The following is a 22,427-nucleotide window of genomic DNA, read 5'->3' as shown; positions in this document are numbered from 1 at the left end:
TTTTTGAACCTTAAACCGCATAAACACATTTCATTACACCAAATACACAAAATAATGTTCTTTTTAGCAGCATCATATGACCCCTTTAAAGATTATGAGGGATAAGAAAATACAAAATTCTTGCTTTTCAAATAGGATTCAGCTATACTGTCAAAAATAAAGGTTCCAAATCGGAATATTTGTAGAGATGTGATAGACCTTTCAGTGAACAGCAAACTTAAAAGAACCGTTATGTGTTATGAACATTAAAGGGGTTTTAGGGGGGTGTGGCTGACTCTTAACTTTTATAAAGAATATCTCTTTGGATTTGAGACTTTAGTCTTTGCAACTTTACAGATCTTCTTTATGCACCAAGAGCTTGTAACACTCCAAAGAGAAAGGAAAAAATGAAATCGCATCATATGACCCCTTTAAGATCTAAAGAAACCTTTTCCGCTTTAAGGAAACTTTTGTGCAATGGACAGGTACCTTGGATGTTAAAGGTTCTTCATGGAGATATCATTGCCACAAAAGAAACTTTGACACCATCCTCAAAAATGAAAGATTTCAAGATTTTCACAATTGTTGATATTCCATTGTATAAAAATATAAATTGTTAATCCACAGAATTGCTCTTTTTAAAATTATGTTCTTACATCTATCCTTAAAGCCACTATCATGGCCTCCTGATGATGCAGGCTTTGTCCACTAGATGAAGACAGTTACACTTTGTGCATACTGAAGCAACAAAGTTGCTTCCAAATTAAAATAGATCTGTTCATGTGTGAAAAACTGATGGAGAAGACAAAGAATTCAATACTTTTGTCATTTTAAATCATGCCAAAACAAGTCATTTATTGTACATTTCAAATTTGTCATAACTCGAGGCTTTTAAACTATTATTAAATTTTCTGAAAGCTTTTTCATTTGTCCTTTTCTACTTGTGTAAATATAAATGAGTAATAGTAATCTACTTACATACCCACACACTGGACAAAAGAAAGGTCCATCTTTTTCTATAACAACAAAAAAGGCATAAACAAAAAAAACGTTTTGTAAACCATGACCCACAGAAAAATGTCAAACTGTGTTACGTCTAACCTGTAACAGTGGACACAGACACAGCACAACACTTAAAGTGTGCAAAAATGACATTGTTGCTGTGAATGGGTCAGGGTTTGGTCATCCAAATGTTAAACAGAAATGATATGAAACATTAAGGTTTTAATATAGGTGTTCCTTCAGAACTGACTGCTCAAAATCAAATTTCCTTTCTTTCGATTGATAATGAAGAACTAGCCTTGTCTGTGACATCAGCACTGATGTCATTTCATTTCGTCACAAATAATTTATACATTACTTAGTTGCATGTCTAACTTGTCATTTATCATAAAACTGTATAAAAGACAGCCTTTCCTTTATTCATTAAGGTTGATGAGTGGCATATCAATACAAATATTAACTAGTTTCTGTACAACATTTACAATGAGTGAAAAATGCTACAACACAAAGAGAACAGAAAGATATAAAAGTTCCTCAATAACCGATCAGAATAACAGTTACTGAAACAACCTAAACATTAATTGTTACATTCCAAATAAAGGGCACAAACAGAAAGAGATTAAGACCATGCAAAGAAACAGATTCAGTACAATTTGTGCAACAAAGCAAAACTAGTTTGTGACAATCGAGCATGTAGCAGTATTGGCTCCTTTCCCAAACTACACAAGAATTTAAAATACTGATCCACATAGTAGTTGACTAGCTAAATCTGGAAAATGGGAATACAGAATACTGTGGCATGGTGATACATTCATGGGATGTACAGTTCAAGCACTTTTATTAAATGTGCAGCTTCCTTTACCCATGGCTCTGATGTACAATATCGCCCAAGTGACCAAGACCAAAAAAAATGAAGTTTAAGATCAGTAAGATTTTATATTTTTAAAACAAATCTCTTTTACTCACCAAGGCTGCATTTTATTTGATAAAAAAACACAGTTTTCAGTCTTCAGTGTCACATGATTCTTCAGAAATCATTCTAATTTTCTTCTCAAGAAACATTTCTTAATATTTTGTGGATTCTTGATGAATAGAATGTTTAAAAAGCAGAATTTATTTGAAATCAAACTCATTTGTAACATTATAAATGTCTTTACTGTCACTATTGATCTATTGAATGCATCCTTGCTGAATACATTTGTTAAAAATAAATCTTATTGACCCCAAACTTTTTAACAGTAGTGTATATATATGTATATAAACTTTTTTATATATGGATTTGCATATGTTTGAATTTAGACAATGCATTGTTCTAGTACAGACATTGACCATGATCTTAATGTTTTAACCAGACTGTACTATGTCCACAATTTTGGGGCTTTTGTAGTTCTTGTTAAACAAGAAGACTTCATTATATCATAATCATTTACCTCTCACTCATTATGTATAAAATCCACCTCTTCCTTAAACTTCAGCGGACCATTTCATCCGAACATCTAAGAAAAATAAACCTTTCTTTTTCACATTTTCAATAGAGTTTTCTTTCTATACGTATATACTATATTGTATAACTGTGTGGTCTGTACGCACATAGTTCACTTGTGCTTCTCTACATGTGACCCCTCAGTCAAAGAATGCTGATGGTCAGTACAGACCCGTTAGTTAGAAGCATCAGCCATTAACAGCAGTGCATCTTGGGATGGACTGACATGATTTTATTATTGTTTCAACAGCAGACCACAATGTATGTTGGCAGAGAACATTCAAAAGAAGTTCCCTTATCTGCTGATTATTACAGTATGTCTTCCTATTGCTCTGTCTATTGATTCAGTGCTGGATTGTTAAGACTTCATAGACAAACAGCACTTTATAAAGAAATTCTTGAGGGCTGATTAAATGCTCAAATTATATTAATAAACCCCACATGCCATAGGGTGCACGAATAGCTCTCCTATATGGTGTGATATTTAATATAATTCTACTTGTTTAGTTCATGTGTAGAATACAACACTGAGTTGTACATACTCAGAGGTAGAGTGTATATAACTGAGAGTGAAAAGTACACTTCTACTCTAGATTCCAGTTTCATCACGTTTTTGTCATTTCTACAGCGTGATGACATGAGTAGTGACGGAAACCGTGACCCACGTGTGTGAGACGGAGCACATGAGAGACACGATCATTTCGACAGCAACTTGCTCTGTAAATACATGATGACTTGGTGTAAGGAGGCAGAGGCGGTGCATTTCACACCCCTGGCCTGAAGGGGGAGCTCTCTGCCGAATGTGAGTCCTCTATCTGCTCTATATATATATATTATATAGCAGTGGTTCTCACTAGGGGGCCTCAGCACACTTCCAAGCGAGCCACAAAATGGCTTGATGTGATTTAAAACAAGACACGTTTTAAAATAAGCTAAAATCAACGTATATTTTATTTTTATTTTTTCTTAGGAACCAGCATTCCCATGGCCTTGGGAAACCAGCTTACGGTATATAAGGGAATTTTAAAAGTGTGATTTCCAGACCTGGAAAAGTCACAGAAATGTATCTAATGAATACGAGTTCTTCTAATTATCTAAGATTTTTTTTTCATTTTTTTTTTTTCAAATTGTTATTTGTGATTTTATACATTTAATCTCATAATTACAAAAGACTGGAATTATGTTAATTCACTAGTCATAAAAAGTGTGAACCCTGATATTTTTTTAAGTTCTTGAAATGCCTAGAATTGTGGAATGTAATTGTATTTAATGTAATTAATTATAATTATTTCATATATTTATTTTAATATATCTTTGCACTGTACCTGCTTAAGCCGTTTCACTTCATGCTCCAGTTCAATCTCTCGAGTCTTGGCGTTGTACTCGGACAGTCCCGCAGCGTTACGGCCACGGCCGGGCTTCTCAGCCTCCAGTTTAAAGAGCTGGAGGTGCTCCAGTTCACGCCGCAGGTCCTCAATCAGCTACATGCACATGTGAATTGTGTGAGAGGTCTGGAGATATATGTTTATGTGTATAATTGTAATCTGCAATAAAAACAACACTGTGCTACCTCTTGCATGGCCTCTCGCTCCTTCTGAAACTCATGTCTGTTCTGCCAAAGTTTATCCATCATTTTCCTGTACAGATCCATCTCATCCTTCAAACGCAGGCTTGTGTCTTCCAGTTTATCTGTCATACGTTGCTTCTCCTGTGCACAAAATTATACATACAATATACATAGATCTTTATATTGCCATTATAGCATTACAATTCTCTCATCATCTACTCACCCATGTCATCCCAAATGTATATTGACTTTTTTTTTTTATGAAACACAAACAATGATTTTTAGAAAAATAGCCCATATAATGCAAGTGAATGGGACCCTCAAAGTTGTTGCTTCAAAAACCACAGTTTTCATACCTTTATTTCTGAGTGTATGGATTTAAAGTGTGGTTTTTAAAGTGTCAACTCTGAGAGTCCCATCCATGTGCATTTTATGGACTCCCAGAGATGGATTATTTTTCTAAAAATCTTCATTTGTGTTCCACAGAAGAAAGACAGTTAAATAATCTAGGATGGCATGAAGGTGAGTAAATGGTAAATTATTTTTGGGTGGGGTACCAATTTAAGGCATTTTAGACATAACATCATTATTTCTTGAAAAGCTGCTTTGAAACAATGTGCATTATAAAACCACTATACCAATAAATATAAAAATCCCTTTAAGACAAGTCAGTTCACTTGGCAGCCATTTTGGACCCCAATGCAGCTGTTTTTTTTAGTTAGGCAATAGACTTACAAGTACGACTCTCAGTCTCATCCACTTGAAAAAACTTTGAAAACCTTGTGTAAACTTTGTATTTAATGTTTCACTGCATTTCAAATCAGCAATAAAATCTGACAACAATTTCACCATAAATGTAGCTTCTTTAGCTGATTTGAAACAAAAAAAAAAATTTGCATTTTCAGCCTAGTCCACAAGAGGAGCTTTACATTTTTAAGCTAAATCAGACAATGACCTAGTTTTTTAGCTTTATGGAAAGGCTACAGCATAGAAAGTCATGCAGTTGCTCGACAATGTTTCATTCCATCTCAGAGATCAAAGCCTCACAGGCTGCTAATGTCATGCAGGCAGGAGCTTTCACACTCATTACACTAGCTAATGCAAGCAGTATGAAAGAGTGTGCTGTTAACACTGACAAGCTCCAAGGATTTCACTGCCTGCTGAAATGTGTCAAAAGATGCTTCAGTGAGGTCAGAAGTAATAGTGTGAAAATGGGTGTGTGAACGTGTGTCGGCGAGGGTTTAAGCGCAAGAGAGCAAGAAATTGCTATATTTTAATTGTTAAACCAACCATTTGATGCATAGCCTGATGTGTGATGTGGGTTATGTGGTTGTGGTGATGGTCAAGGGATTGCTACTCTACTAGCTTGAGATTCGATGCATATCTGACCTGGTCCAGTTTCTCAGTTTGAGACTTGAGTCTGCACACATTCACTTTCATCTCTGCGTTCTCCTCTTCTAGCTGCTGGACCCTGTGGAGAGAAATCCTCCATTATAAAGTAGCAAGCCACACACTGCCCTTCTAAAAAGGTCTTGAAACTTCCACATGCTTCATATACATGTTTTTGTGAGTTTTCTGATTAGGTACCTGTTACTAAGCATTTCAATCTCAGTACTCTTGTCTCTCTCCATCTTACTGTAGGCCTCTCTGTGTCTCTTCAGCTCCTCCTCTAAACATTGCTCTGCACGCGTCTCCTGATCTTTGATCTGCTCCTCCAGCTCATGTACCCTGATGGATAAACATGTACAAACACATACAGACATAAGAAAGCATATAATACATATGCATACATCACCAAGGCTGCATTTATGTGACAAAGGATTCATAGAGTATAAACATTAATACTGTGAAATATCATTACAATTTAAATGAAATGTAATTTATTCCTGTGATGCAAAGCTGAAAAATGTTTTTTAGCAGCCATTACTTCAGTCGTCAGTGTCACATGAACCTTCAGAAATCATTCTAATATGCTGATTTGCTACTCAAGAAACATTTGTTAATAATAACATTATTATTAATGTTGAAAACAGTTGTGTTGCTTAATATTTTTGTAGAAACTGTGAAGCGTTATCAGGACCGATGAATTGAACATTCTAAAAAACAGCATTTATTACTTTTGTAACATTCTAAATGTCTTTACTGTAATTCTAGATCAACTTAATTGATTCTCGCTGAATAAAAGCATGACTTTCTTTTCAAAAAAGTCTTATTGACCCCAAACTTTTGAATGGTAGTAGAATTACAAATAAAGTAATAAACGATAAATCACCTATGTACATAATTACATTAGATTTATCACTATGCTCTTCATACTGTACTGTGTCTGTAACTAATAGTCAGATCTCTTTACCTGTGAACTAGTTGTGTGTTTTCCTGTTTAAGTTTGGATTTCAAATCTCCATTAGCCAGACTGTCGTTCTCAAGCTCTGTTATCTTCTTTTCCAAATAACTCACCTGCAGTAGAAATACAGAAGAGTTAAATATTATAGTCATTTATTATAGGCAACATTCTCTGAATCATATTCACAGGAAAACAACATTATTGTAGTGGCCTTAAAAAGTATATCCAAAACATCTGAATTTTACGCATTAAGTCTAAGCAATTAACAGGGTCCTCAGTGACCACATTATTATGCTTCCAGGACCTTTTCAGTGATGTCAATGTCACAGGAGTCGATGCTGTCTCTGAACAGGTCCTCTGTGCTGCCCTGACTGCTGCTGAAGTTACTGTGGTGGAAGAGCTGACTGTGGGACACACAGAGAAACAGAGAATCAGGAAATGGAACTGAAGTTACTAATCATTCTTCTGTCTAAACAGTTAGTGACTTGCGCTGCATCCGAAATCGAATACTGCCGTACTATATAGTGGACAAAAAATATATGCAAAAAAATATATATATTTTGTCCGAATTCATAGTATTTGAAAAACGAAAGGCAAAAAGTACCCGGATGACTTCTGCCGAGAATTCTGGAGTGTGCATTTGATGGACAGTTTACTATCCCATGAGGCCATGGGAGAGGATTTATGAATGGCAGTGGAGTGGAGGTCATGTGACAGTAACAACATGGAGGATGTAGTATGTCCAAATTTAATTCATTCCAATATTAATACTATATATACAGTATGCTGTATAGAACATTCTTTTTAACAGTCAAAAAGTAAGTTCAAATTCAAAAGTAGCACCTACTCAGTATGTGATTTCAGACACACTGATAGTCAGGCAATGGTTATTAAGCCAGCGCTTTGTAATCTCATATTCTACAGATCGTGTGAAAATAACAAAGATGAGAGACTTACCGACCAAATGCTGTACTGGAAATTTTCCTGTTTGGGCTGTAAAAAGAAATGGAAAAAATCCCTGTATTAGAAAAAAATGTTCATAAAAAAATGATAAAATACCATGCAGTCCAAATTCAGTTTAATGGGTACGTACGTACGGACGGACGGACAGACAGACAGATAGATAGATCTACCAAACTGTAATGTTTTGGTTATTCAATTCGACTAATCAGTTTTGTTTAGAGCCTAATTACTAATTCACTACTGCCCCAAGTGGCCAAGATCATGTACTGCAGTCAGACTGTCCTAGGTCATGAGATTACACCGATAATCAGACAGCTCTGGAGGACCTCAGTAAAAATAGAATACCTGCACTCGAATTATAAACCTCTGCCTGTGTTTATGTAACTGTGTGACCCATGTCACTCTTTAAAGCCCTCCTCTCATTACATCACACAGGTCTGAACTCAAACAGCTCGCCGAAATACAAGTCAGCTGTCCTGTCCTCATATCCAACCCAGCTATCACAGCACTGACAAAACACATTTAACTACAACAACAATGATGAAGCCAGACAATCTGCAAACCAAGGGAGATGAGGAAAAAATACACTCACAGCATTCACACACAAGCCCTCAAAACGGCAGGCGCACATAGTTCTTCATGACCTGTCATGACCTGTTAAAGTAGCTGGACATATCTAGTGCAAAAACAACATTTTCTGACTTTCACTTTCACACTAAACAGTCATTCAATAGCAGATCTCTCTACAAGTCTGCCTAGTGTTTTTTTAATATACAGTAATACTTAATTGATACAATAACCCAAATGTTTGCTGATCATTATAGAAAAGTTCATAGTGGTGCTGATCATGTCTTGCATGAATGCATTTTAACTTCAGCAGAGTACGCAGTGAAGGATTTGGACAAAAATGCCAGAGGATTAATAGCTAAAGGCCACAGAATGCCACATGGTCCCACTTCCCCAACACACCTATTCAGCCAGAGAAAAGGAAATCACACAGCTCTTTACTGAACAGCGTCTCTTGCTCGGTTCCAAAAGGTAGCCACTTGATTATGCTGCCACCTTGTTTTATTATGATTTATAATAATAAAAATGAAAAGGCAGTCCCAGAAAGCACTGCATCAATCTTGGTGGGAAAAAAAAGAATCCATTGTAGTAGAAGGAGTGATGTAACTAAATATACATATATTTCATTCAATACTGAAAAGTATAAATAAAAATAAACTGCATCCCAAATGACGCACTATACACTATGTACTTATACACCATTACTTGTGCATTATGCAATTTTATAAGGTTACTTTGTCATTAATAATCGGAGTCTGATAGCCCCTCCCCCTTCACAATGACATTAAAGCTCCAACAGTTGAGTGCATAAAGTGTTCAACAGTGTTTCAAACTTTATAATGTTTTTTTATTCTCCTGGTAGTTAGCTGTTTTGGTTTATACCTTATAACTCTTAAACAAAGACTTTTGGAAAATGAATATGAAAAATGAATAGGGCAATTACTTCCAGAACCAAGGCTGCTGAAAAAGTGTGCAGGCACTGTTGCAATTTACTAAAGTCAATTGTGTCTATTGCTTAATTGTCTGCCGTCTCTATACTTCTGAAATAACTCATGTAGTCCCAGGATGGTTCAGATGCTGTCTTAGAAGGCAGCTGTCTGTCTACAATAGCAAGTATGTAGTGAGGCAGCTCACTAGGTTTTAAGATCTATGTCTGCAGTATCATGTCTCGGTGTGTCAGCAGCAGAGGTGGAAACTTCATAATAATCCCGCGATGCTTTAAATCTTGTTACAGATGAAAGATTGCAGTGTCGTTCTCCTGAAGTGCCAAATTTGTTAGGTGTCCACATAATAATAAAAGGCTTATTTCAGCAGTTTTCATCAAATTCCACCACACACACCCACTTAAACACCCCATGCTTTTCTTGAGGGTCTCAGTTTTCCCTCACTGTCTGATAACATTCACAAAGATTAGTAAACCCTTGACTGGAACACTGTTGCTATGGTAACAGCTCCTCTGATGAAACCCATCTCCCAATAAAGCTTTTGACAGACCGGGGTGATTAAAGAGACTCATAAAAATATATCTAGCTTTACCTACAGTGAACTGAGACAAAGAATCCTCTCAGAAGTGCAGTGCTATGCCATTTAATATGAACTATAGATGCTGCAAAGTTAAGGGAACTAAAGACAGCATTCAGAGGGAGACGACTGATTAAAGGTGAGACAGCATGCTAGATATACCATCCTTTAGCATAAAATAGCTTCAGAAATAAAGCATCAACAAATATATTGCTATTTCGTTATTAATATGCACTGTATTAAGATGGAGGAAGGAGCCAGATAAATGTAAATAAATACATGTACATGTATGTAAATAAATAAATACAATATTTGTGTGTAATCAAAAATGGTTTATTTTGCCCAATATTTGTGTATGTTTATGCTTTCAGGGTGCTGCAGGAATGAGTCCTGAAATACAGACATGAGTTAGTATTTTTAAAACAGCTGGTTCCATCATTCTACGCTTTTTTTTTTTTTTTAATGGATTTTGTTTAAATATTGGAAATAAGGTCTGTGGTTAACAGAAGCTCAAGATATTTTCACGTTTTATTGTACTACATAAAATACATCAATAACAACAATTTGTGATTTTTTTGTGAAGTTTTTAAGTAGCTAAATGGGACTACAGAGGTTTTTGGGGACATTAAACATCATCATGCCAAACAGGAAAACTCATCTACTCACTAATCCGCTTTCACAGCCTTATTGTGTTCAAACCTTTACTCTCGCAAACTAACTCCAACCTTACAACTTGATTTTAAAATAAGACTCAGTGTCTTCTTAAGCTTAGTGGTGATGGTGACTTGGAATAACTTTTAACTTCTAGCGACTGTATTTAGACTTCAAAACAAACACATTTTCTGCAATAATCTTTAAATGCCAATGGAAAAATCCTACTGGCTTTTTGTTGAGTGAACCAGTGTTATGCTAACTTCTATATTGGATAACAAAAATACTGTACAGCATCCCTGTAGCACTCCATGAGAGTAACATGCTATTATCTTAGCAATATGCTCATTTCAAACTCTTGTCGCCTCTTACCTGTTAGCTTTGAGGTTCTTGAGTCTGGCCTCTAGGTCATTGAGCAGGTTGACTTTCTTGCAGCACTGAGAGCAGTAAACATCCAGAAGCTCGCTGTTGTACAGGTGCCTGATCTTCTGAGGGGTCTGGCCAGCACTGCAAACACCATCAAGTGATGATCAATACTGGCAGTAGAAGCATTCAGATTTTACTTGCTCAGTATATTTAATAATATAAAATGGTAAGATATTTCAAATTTTGCATAGTTGGAAAAGAATGTCTAATAATATGTTATTGATTTCATGATAGGATTATCCTTGATTCAACCAGAATCACACAGAGAAAATGAGAACAGCTAACGATACAAAACTCCCACTGTATGCCAAAAGCGTTTCATAATTATCGGCTGTTGTGATTTTATGTTTAACAATGAGTTGATTAATGGCTGTCAAAAGCATTAATGCAACAGAGTGTATTTGTGTCAGAATTATAACTACTATGCATTAATAATATGAAAATATATCTGTCGTAGTTCAACCTCAAAAAATATGAAATTAAATTCTGAAAATGTGCAAAGTTTTTACCCCAAGAACATTTTAAGCACATCCAAATGATCATTGCCATAATGCACTTTTTATTTTTACTTTATTTTTTTGTGCTTATGCCTGGGGTAAGGATGTGCTTAATTGTCATGAAATAATAATTAAGCAAAATATAATTTTTGATTTATTTCTATTTGTTTTTTTCATGTCTGGTTTCACGCTGTTCACACTTATTCATCCATGCAATCAAATGAAACCTACAGAATAACACCATATGTCAGTATTTCATGTGAGAGGTGTGTGCTAAAGTGGGTTAGTTAACCTGGAGGGCAGAGAGGAGCCCAAGTCAGAGAAACCATTGGTACGTGTGTCATCATCAGGGATGGGGCTGCTGGGAGTGAAGTCCACATCTTCTCCCTCTCCATAGTCCTCAAACTGCTCCTCCACAGAGATTACTGAAGCGGCTGCTGACGACACCATCTGACCACAGCTAAAACCAAACCCACACGTCTCACTTAATGTGCTAATTCTTACAGTTAATTGTTTTATTTTATTAAATGTAGTGCTGTCAAATGATTAATCGTGATTAATCGCATCCAAAATAAAAGTTTGTGTGTACATAATATATGTATGTGTACTGTGTATATTTATTATCTCTATATAAATATACACACACATGCATGTATATATTTCAGAAAAATATGTTATGTTTATATATTAAATATATTTGAAGAGTTCAGATGCAAAAGCCTCTAAGTGCCATCTGAAATTTTCTTCTAAAATTAGCATTTTTATCAGACTCCTATGTTTAGGTTCAGTAATTTTACTTTAATGGCAATGTATAGGTCCTTTTCTATGCCATTAAAGTGAAATAAATGAACATTAATATAGGAGTCTGATAAAAATGCTCATTTTAGATGAAAATATCAGATGGCACTTTTTTGCATCTGAACTCTTCATTTATTTATAATATAAATTATATGAATATAAATATAGACATGTAAATACATGTAAATATTTTCAAAATATATACTTTATGTTTGTGTCTTTATACATACATAATAAATATACACAGAACACACACATATATTATGCAAACAAAAACTTTTATTTTCTATGCGATTAATCGTTTGACACCATTAATTAAATGTAATTATTTTTTATTAATTTAATGAAACAATAATTATTAAATTAATATTTTAACTAAAATTCTGGCAACATATATTTAGCTTCTTAAGCTCAAATAATGCTAAAACAGCGACAACAAAAAACATAATCATCCATGATGCTGACCTGTTTCCACGTAGAAAGAGTCCACCCAGTCCTTCTTCTTTATCATCATGACGTCCTCCTTCAGAAGATTCAGACCCTGCCCCGCTGTCTCCTGCACTGTCCATGTCTGCCTCCTGCACGTCCCGTCCGCCCATTGCTTCCTCATCAGAATACAGCTGGCACTCTGGGTATGGCCGCGTGCACACAATGATCGGGGGTCCCAGACTCCCATCCCCGTGCTGCAAACAGATATCAAAGATTTCAATAAAGTCATATTGCTCAAAATGCAAATGTAACGTCAAAACTAGACCAGATTACTCTGACTCACTATGTGGTCTCTTCACACACACAACTTGGTGAGGTGAAATGAGAACTTAAGAAGACCTTTCTCAGAGGGACACAAAAGATATTGGGTCAAAGGTTATGGAAACTTTGCTCATTAACCCCAGAAGACACAACGGACGCCAAAACAGGACAAAGGTCATCACGGTGAACTGGTGTGAAACCTTTCAGTTGACTAACGAATAGTGAGTGTAACCAAGAGAAGAAAAGGACGAGGATTTAGATTGCATGGCAGAGACAGAAATGGTGCTCTCAAAAATGGAATAAGATTTAAATACTCTCCATTCTCCAATTTATACCACAGTGAACATTTCTCTGCTCACTCTCACAAGGTTTGACTTTTTTTTATTATATCCATTCTGTCTTACAACAAGTGCAGTTCAAAAATTAAAATTCATGTCACATCTCAATGGCAGGAGGACAATGGGAATCAGCTTATGTTGCCCAGTGGCTCATTGTTATTTGCACAGACAGAGCAGAATAAGTATCACACTATAAGAGATTGTTAAATCAATGGTAAGTCTTTATATATGTTTAAATACATACATTTTTGACACTTTCTGTCTGTCTAATATGAAAGTGTATTTATGTGTCTTGGGAGATACTGTATTATTAAAGCTGAGAGTTATGGCTGGTCATTAAGCCTTTACTGCATTCTGGGGAACTACGGTACACACCAATGTGCTTTAAAATGACTTGGCTCATCCCTCATTGATGATCATAATTTGTCTCATTTATTCATAAGGCAATGCTACAATAAAACAGACTTCTCCACTACTTCAATGCCATGTGAAAAAATCACTAATTTCAGAAATAAATAGCCATAAACTGCTAGTTTGTCATACAGTGACCCCAAATATGTATTTGAATACTTTTAAATTAAGTTTCACTTAGATTTTTCTGAATTTCAATGCACAGATCAAACAATTTTAAATTACTTTAACCATCTGTTCTGAAGGCATTTTTAAGGAATTTTAATCCAGGGTGTAGTTTATCACATTAACTACAAACATGGACCACTAACGTTTGACAAATTCTTTTTGTCATAATATCGTTTTATTTAAACTCTTCTATCTGTATTTGTGTGTGTGTGTGAAATGTTTTGCTTGAAATGTATTTGTACTATTTCTTTAAAATAATGCCAGTCAGTTTGATATTTTGTCCTAATGTAACGTCATGGTTATGTGTAAACACTCAAATTGACTTATAGGGTCCCTAAGGAACAGCTTTAGACATACATCTAATTCTAATAGGGATCTTTACTACACTCTCTATATTACTACTGCTTGATTAGCACAGGAATGTAATAGTCAGCTGCTCTACTCTCCTTTGATCCCTCACTCTTTATGCTAAGCCTTTACCATATTTTCCCTCTTCCTGATTTTTCTTTACTCAATAATATACAGTACAATGTATGTATATAACAAAATTGTCTTTCCTTCAATCGCAAACTCATTTCATTCATATCTGAGTGCATCTCAGTGAGTGATGACATACTCATTTACTCACCCACTCTCGAAGCACACCGTCACCATGTCACCCAAGTCCTCCAGCGTCTACGCCAACACCACCTGTTTCTCAAGGCCAAAAAGTGTGAGTTCCATCAACACACGGTTCACTTCCTGGGATACATCGTCACCCCTGCCAGGGTACAAATGGACCAGAGGAAGGTGGATGCCGTTCGGAACTGGCCCCAACCAAGTACCATCAAGGAGATGCAGAGATTCTTGGGGTTCGCAAATTTCTATCGCCGCTTTATTGCCCACTTCTTATAATATTATAAATGATCATTTAAAATAAGGGTTATTTTAATATATTTTTAAAATGTAATTTATTTCAGCAGTTTCACTGTCACATGTGTCACGGAAACACCTGCCTCACCAGCCGAATCAGCCTCCTACACCCGCTCACAATCACCTGATTACTGATCACGGACACCTGCACCCACTTACCACACCACTCAAATACTCACTCACCTCATTCACTCATCGGCTGGTCTCAAGGTTGCAAGCTTCTCTGTCCTGGTTCTTCGCCTTCCGATCTGCCTGTCCCCCTCAGAATCCTCAGTTCTCGGCCGGAGGACCGGAGTGCCGACCCAGATAAGACTGTTTTGCTTCCATCACTGCCTATGTTGAACTCTTTTCCGTTGGAAGCCTCTCTTAAGGTCCTGTTATTAAACTCTCTGATTGACGTTAACCTGCCTGTCTGCCTCTTTGTCCCGGTTGTGACAGCAGCAGTGTGTTAGTGTGTTTCTGAAGTGACCACTCTCACGTTCACACCTCAGCGAGTCCGTTACCTTCCTTTGTAGGCCACACATGAAATTCACACACCTCTCCACTCACACCACATGGCAGATGTAAGAAATGAGACCTACACTGAAAAAAAAAATTCTGGTGTAGGGTTTACTCATAAATTGCTAGTAATTTTCACAAATAATTACAAAGCAGCGACACACTGAATTAAACACGAAATTTTTAAATAGATTGATGAAACAGTATTTTCTTCTAATATATCTACTCAAATAATATTTATTTAAACTTTTACTGATTAAGGAAATCTGCAGTGTACAACCATCATGTCTAGCATATAACCAACTAAACTAGCATGTATATCCAGTCTTTAAACTAGTCCTTTGCATTTATAAAGGGAAAAAAGCTTCTAGTCTGTCCGGTCTGATCTGAGATTATGCCTACGAAAAGGAAATGTAACGGCCAGCCTCAGGATTAAAGATCACAGGTCCAGTCGCAAATCTGAGTAAAACTTAGATTCTTCCCACATGGCTGGATCTTTGGAGATAAGAGCGGAGGAGCAGATTACTGATGATGACTGATATCTGCATAGTCTTAATGTGAAGCTTTGACAGCATAATAGAGGTTCTCCCTGCTGAGCGGCGACTGTGATGAATGCAGCTCTCAGATACACTCTCATTGCAGTAATGTAAGAGGAGATGCAGGGCTCTCCTGCAGTGAGAGCCCAGATAAATGAGCTATAAACTAAGACCCCTTTTGGTCCAACCTGACCTGAATCTGCCAGCCCCCCTTAGACAGCACCGTCTGGAATGCCTAGACTTAACATTCATTATTTACACTCTTCTACTGACAGACTGCTTTTAATGTTAGGCATGCATTAATACACAAACATACTTCATATCATTTTATAAACCAAAAAATATTATACTAAAATAGAGTTATATGTATTTCACTGATGAAAGCAGTTAAGAAACTGCTACTATCATTTCACTCACCATTACTCTGTGTATGGTGTAGTGACAATGACGTGATTTGATTTTATGTGGCTGATTAACTTACGATTTGTGGACTATTCATATTATAGACACATTTGCTTTGAAATAAATACCAATGAAGGGAAGCTTCACTTTAATGCAGTTGTTCTTAATTAGAGAACTGAGAATCAAAGCAGGGCCATTTTGCAGATTTTGCTGTTTGCCGATTTTTAAGGTTAACATGATGGACTAATACTGTCATGCTGCAGTACTGCTGATCCACCCGTACCTCCAGCGTTTCATGCAATATTGCTGAGTACAGACTAAGTTGCATCAAAGCTTAAACACAGCTAACATCCAAAATCTGGGATGCTAAGAGCTAAAATACACCCACCAGTGTGTCCACATTGCTTACAGTGTGCTGATTTGGAGGGATGATCATCATTAAAAAGCCAGTGACTCTGCTCTGGAATATGCAGCCAGGTATTGATTCAAACAAACACATAGTGATGTCCATGCCGAGTCAAAGCTGCTGTATTCTTGCAGAGTGTAAGTGGGATTCTGTCGATGGTTATTGTGTAATCAAACACACTTTTATGTCATTACTGACCGAAAGCAATATCCTTTTATTACTTGGCTTATAAAGGGACAGTCCAATAATTAAAGTTCTGTAATCGAGAGAGTGAAATACGTAAATGAAATGGTCAGAAAGTACACTACTGTTCCAAAGTATGGGGTCAGTTAGTTTTTTTAAGGAATAATTTCTTTTATTCAGCAAGGATGCATTACTTTGATTAAAAGTAAAAAAACAAAACAAAAAAAAACACAATGTTACAATTTCTACTTCAAGTAAATGCAGTTCTCTTGAACTTTCTGATCATCATAGAAATCTGAAAAAAAAAGGTATCACAGTTTCCACAAAAATGTTAACTGTTTTCAGCATTGATAATAATAAAAAAAATTTTCATGAGCAGAAAATCAACATATTGGAATGATTTTGCATTAAACGCTTAAGACTTGGCTGCTGAAAATTCAGCTTTGCCATCACAATAAATTACATTTTAAAGTATATTCAGATAGAAATTGGTTATTTTAAATTGTAATAATATATTCACATTCACAATATTATGGTTTTCTGTATTTTTGATCAAATAAATGCAGCCGAGGTAAGCATAAGAGACTTTTTTTCAAAATCATAAAAACAAACCAACCCCAAATTTTTGAATGGTAGCGGATTAAACGTGTTTAATGTGACACTATTTTTTTTTTCTCGGAGCATGCCTGAAAACATTCAAATGCACAACATGTCCCAAAGCCCTCAGATCTATAAATAATAGAGAAGTTTTGTCTGTGAAGTCTAGAAGAAGATGCGTGATGGAGGAATGCACCTAGATATCTAACTCGCATACATTATTAGATTATTTTCCTCAGTGAAAGCAGAGCAAATATTTTTTTGCTCATGTTTAGATGCGGTTTAATTTTTCTTGGTAAATCTTGAGACGAACAGCACTTCTTTACAGATCTGCCATCTTAAGATGACAGCAACCCACACAAACAAACAAACACAACACTCAATTCTGGCTAGTGTCCAAAGTGCACCATCATATTCACAGCCTTTCAAGTGCAGCTCACAAGAAATGTCAAGTGTGCACATGAACATGACAGAAAAGCCTCTCAAATTTCTCCAAGACAACAGCGATCCCTACCACACAGAGTAGCTGCTGTTTTGGGAGATTTTTCAGGTAACAACCCACTTCAAACAAACATTTTGGACCACCTGACATCCCGAATCTATACAGCAACTACCTCAAAACAATATGTACAAATTAAATGAGTTTAAACCCTGTATCTTGAAATAGCTTTACCTTTAACATTACTGTTTTTGCTAAATGCTAGTTTTGGCTAGTGACCCTAATGAACCTGTAAGCTAGCTAGCTAAGATCAAACACTTTAGCACACTGAAGTATTACTGTCAGTTATGTTACTGAAGTGACAACAGAAACATGCTAGTGGGGGACATTCAAGCTGGGTGCTCATTTTTGTATCAACTGCGCTTGGCTGGTTTTGTTTGAGATCTCAGTGGAAATGCAGCTAGATAGCTGGCCATCTCGCTGCCTACACAGTCAGCAGACAAAAGACAGTGTGGATTTACTGGGAGCCATGAGCCATAATCCAGCTCTCGGGGCTCTAAAACTGTGGGCCGCCCTTCCCTGGACGGTATCAAAGCGAAGCACCTTTGAACTCTTTATTGACCTTGAAAATGGTAGCCCAACAAACATACAGAAAGGCCATCCAGAGCTGCAGTTACACAATCAATACTGCAGGGGCACTTGGCTAAGCAAATTACCGTATTATTCCACAGCAAGTGTTGGCGTCCCCTTTGAAAGCAAGACGTGTCGAGACAAGTGGAAATATGGTTCTCAATTTAGTTGCTCTAACATCCAGGCACAATCATAAAAGTGTACCACCGACTTCAAAAGGTCGGTCACAAAATGTTCATCCACCCCTCTCCCTTGGCAGAGCAATAGTCTGGATGCACCACATTATTGGGTTTTAGAGTGTCCAAACTGCAGTTAACCTCTTGTCCCAACTATAACACTGAATTATATCTTTTGCTGGGCTTTGCATTATGACGTCCATGAAATGGTAGTACAGTACAGATAGTGCCCTTGGTCATGCACAGATTCTTTGCTGCCCACGCAATAACCAGGCCTGATACAGCATTTCATAAAAGATCGATATCTAAAGCTGTCAGACCAGCAGCTAAATGACTAATCTTAAATGCAGTAGACAAGAGAACTGGATTGACTTATGTATAGTACCCATGTACACAGCATCCATCAGCTTATATTGTATAAGGGTGGATGACTTTAAACCGAGCAAAAGTTAGAATAAAAATGATAAAACTCCAGAAAAATGCTTACTATAGCTATACATAATACACACATAAGCGTTCAAGAGTTCCGCGTCAGTAAGATTTTTTTTATATATATATATATTTTTTTTGTACTTCTTATTGAGCAAGGACACATTAAATTGATCAAAAGAGACATTTAGAATTTTACAAAAGATTTATATTTCAAATAAATGTTGTTCTTTTGAACTTTCTATTCATTAAATAATACTGAAAAAGTGCCACGGTTTCCACAAAAATATTAAGCAGAACAACAGTTTTCAACATTGATAATAATAATAATAAGAAACGATTCTTAAGCATCAGATCAGCATATTAGAATGATTCCTGAAGGATCATGTGACACTGAAGACTGGAAGCTGCTGAAAATTTAGCTTTGTCATCACAGGCATAAATTACATTTTAAAATATATTCAAATAGTTAATTTAGACTGTAATAATATTTCAGAATAATACTGAAAGTTATAAAAACCTAGACAGGGCATGTACTGACATCCAATACATATGCTAATGCATTATATGATACAATTATGCTTAATTTAAGACATTTTATTATTTTAAATATGTATGACAACTTTGACAGATAAAAACAATGTTATTTCAACCACACATATGCTGTGTTTAGAGCAGGCTCATGACTAAATGTCCGCAGTGAGGGAACAGGGCTTTGTATTGACTAAACTTTATCTACAATGAACATTTATCAGCGTATAGCTGACAAGCTCTCAGCAGTAAAAGTTTAAGAAGTCAATAACACTTTGGCAAAACAAACCACGAGAGGGGTAAAGGCAAGCACCAGGGAAGGAATTTTAATGGACGTCTAACCCTATTGTTCCTTGACCTTTCTAAATTGTCCCTTTCCAGTGGAATAACATTACTGCAACATTAAGAAACACACACATTCATACAAACACAATATAGATGCGGTACTACCAGCAGGTGGTCATTAACCATCGAAGAGTCTTCCCAAACCACCCCAGCACACTCAACCTCCCCTTTTCATGTTCACACAGTCCCTTCTAACTATCAGCCGTATTCAAAACTCCACAGTTCCTCCCCTTCGACAACCCCCAACCCCACAACAACTCCCAGAACACACCATTAGCCCTGTTCCCAAGAGACACAGACTTAACGGTTTAAGTTTACGAGCATGTGCACTTACAACAAACCATCAATCAGTCTGCTAGTTTTTCTACACCATTAGTCTCATTTGAGGTGCAAAACTGGGGATTTTCTCCAAGAACAGATATTTTCACCAGTCTGGCATTTAAGAAACAAAGTAAGAAACAATGGGGTCACCAACGGTTGTTGGGTAGACGAAGGCAGACATGAACACACACACTGCCAAAAAACTCACCGACACACAGTCCAAACACACACTGTCTGATTAGCATTTCAATAGCATGACCCCTTTTCCCCTCCAACAGATCACCACACAAGCCAGGCTGGCTCTCCAGTCATTCATTCAACTTGTCATTCAAGGGCAGGTGTAGCGTTTGGGAAACACACAGGCTGGTTGTGAATTCCACCACATTCAGAGCCTTAGTATCTTACAATAAAATGCAAAACAAAAAATCATTTCATTGAGCTTCATCTCTCCGAAGTGCCATTGGGAGTCAAAGAGATCTACAAAAGCTTCTCAGCATCAATGTTGGGAGAAGATGAGCATGTACGCTGAAAGATTATTACAGAGAAAAGAGGATGAGAGAAGAACATGAGAGGAAGAGCAGGAACAATGGACTTTGCTTGGCTGCAGCAAACGTTCACACATGCGAGTTTTCTCATCTCATCCTCTTACCCCTCCACTCAATAATGAAGATCCATCTCCTCCATCCTCTTCACCCGTGCCGGTTAAGCCCTTATCGGCTGAGGACGCCCAAGACTTGGTGTCCCCGTCTCCCTCCAGGATCCCCACCCTCAGCACAGTCCAACAGGTGAAATATCAGTGTCCAGTCCTGTCAGATTTCAGCGCTCCTTCAGGTATCTCCGCCTACATCCACCGCTGCTCCAAACCGGCTCAGTCCTCCTCACACATACACACACACTCGCTCCAACCTGCAGCAACCGATCATGCGGCCACACACGAACACATACGGACAGAGACGCTAGCAATCTGGCAACAGTTGTTGGGCTTTTGGCCACTCCTCCCAGCAAATCACCTCCCCTACTCCGGCCTGTCACATTCCCTCCCTCTCTCTGCCTCGTTCTCTACGTTGTTGCTAGGAAACTATTCAGCTGAGCCGTCCCACAGCCGTGACATCGAGCGGAGCGTGAGTGTGCTCCCTCGCAACACACACAGCTATCTTAAGCCTAACCTCAGCTGTGCTGGATAATAAGCACAATTACGGATAATTAACCTAATCCTCGTTTAAGTACCATGACAAATAACGCAAATAGATAAATAAGATACAGAGAAATCAAAGTATCAATAGGGGGTTGATCATGCGGTGGCCTGAAAAAAATAAAACAGGCAGTGTTTTTATGATCAAAAAGAAAACAACATTCTTGTATTCTGCCCTGATTAAACTATAAGCACAGATGCCAAAATGTTTATTATATCAACAAAATACTATAAAAATGTAGTAATTTGCTGCAAACAGAAATAGCAAATAACAAATGTTCTCTGAAACAGATATCCGTGAATCTGGCAACATTTTATTATGTTGGTTGTTACATGGCAGCAGTTCAGAAATGGTTAAAAAATTAAAAGGTTAAAGCTCTATTGCTTTGAAAATTATGCACCACCTACACTAGACCCTACCCTAAACAGGTATTGTTAAAACATATTTGCTGTAGCAACTAAGCCATTTCAGCTTACTTTATAAGCTCTTTTATCGTAACACGGGACTCCTAAGTGCAGTGCTATACCAGGAGAGCTACTGAGCAAGTTTATTATATCAGAAAAGCTATACATATGGAGCTGGTTATGCCATGTAAATGCCAAAATATATTAGTTTACAAATCATGTACTATGTTAAATGTGTTTTGAGGTGTAAGCACAGTATTTTGCAAGGAACCAGCTGAAAATGAGTCTTTATTAATCAATAATCCATTGTTGGCGTTTTAGTGCCACTAATGTTCCTTTTCGCTATAAATGCTGTAAATTGTATGTATAGGTAAGTTTTTGGAGTTTTGCAAAAATGTAAGTAGAGGCATGTTTTTCCAGTGAGCCTATGTTGGCACAGACTTCAAAATGTGCAAATACATAAAAGAAAATCATTTTTTTCAGCAGTTATTCTCCAATACATCTAAGCTGACTAGATCTAAGCCACCTGAAATAGTTAACCCAGTAGTTAAAAATGAACCTGAACCTAAAACTTAAAAATGAAAGTGATGTAACCCTGGGCTTAATCCTGATCATTTTAAAGTGGGTTTAACAGTTAAAAATAATGTTAGGGTTAAATATTTCAACAAAAAAATTATTTATTCACCTTCATGTCATTCCAAACCTGTATGACTTTCTTTCTTCTGTGGTATATAAAATATTTTGAAGAATGCTGGCAACCAAACAGTTTGGTGATCATTTGTTTATCGAACACTGAAACATTTATCAAAATATCTAGAAGTAAAGTCATGCAGGTTTGAATCGACATGAGAGTGAGTACATGATTTCATTTTTGGGTGAACCGTCCCTTTAAGCATACTGTAGCATTATTTAACATTAACAAGACGTCTGCAAATAATTTAACGATAAAATAAAAAAAAA

The 22,427-nt window shown here is 36.7% G+C and overlaps 1 protein-coding gene across 1 annotated transcript in view; it reads right to left on the bottom strand.

The window, feature by feature from the left end:
* The window catches only part of LOC107721471 (rab11 family-interacting protein 4A-like), a 53,424-nt gene that overhangs the window by 4,972 nt on the left and 26,025 nt on the right, over positions 1–22,427 (bottom strand). The window contains exons 4-13 of the mRNA XM_016529479.1: positions 12,264–12,481; positions 11,293–11,460; positions 10,450–10,584; positions 7,333–7,368; positions 6,680–6,779; positions 6,385–6,488; positions 5,619–5,759; positions 5,421–5,502; positions 4,035–4,172; positions 3,790–3,945 (exon numbers count right to left, since the gene is read on the bottom strand). Coding sequence (XP_016384965.1) covers positions 3,790–3,945; positions 4,035–4,172; positions 5,421–5,502; positions 5,619–5,759; positions 6,385–6,488; positions 6,680–6,779; positions 7,333–7,368; positions 10,450–10,584; positions 11,293–11,460; positions 12,264–12,481 — 1,278 coding nt within the window. The remainder of the gene's footprint in view (positions 1–3,789; positions 3,946–4,034; positions 4,173–5,420; positions 5,503–5,618; positions 5,760–6,384; positions 6,489–6,679; positions 6,780–7,332; positions 7,369–10,449; positions 10,585–11,292; positions 11,461–12,263; positions 12,482–22,427) is intronic.

Source organism: Sinocyclocheilus rhinocerous, unplaced genomic scaffold (assembly GCF_001515625.1).
Source record: "Sinocyclocheilus rhinocerous isolate Xijiao unplaced genomic scaffold, SAMN03320098_v1.1 scaffold481, whole genome shotgun sequence".
Classification (NCBI taxonomy): domain Eukaryota; kingdom Metazoa; phylum Chordata; class Actinopteri; order Cypriniformes; family Cyprinidae; genus Sinocyclocheilus; species Sinocyclocheilus rhinocerous.
This window is presented reverse-complemented; position numbering and strand designations above follow the sequence as displayed.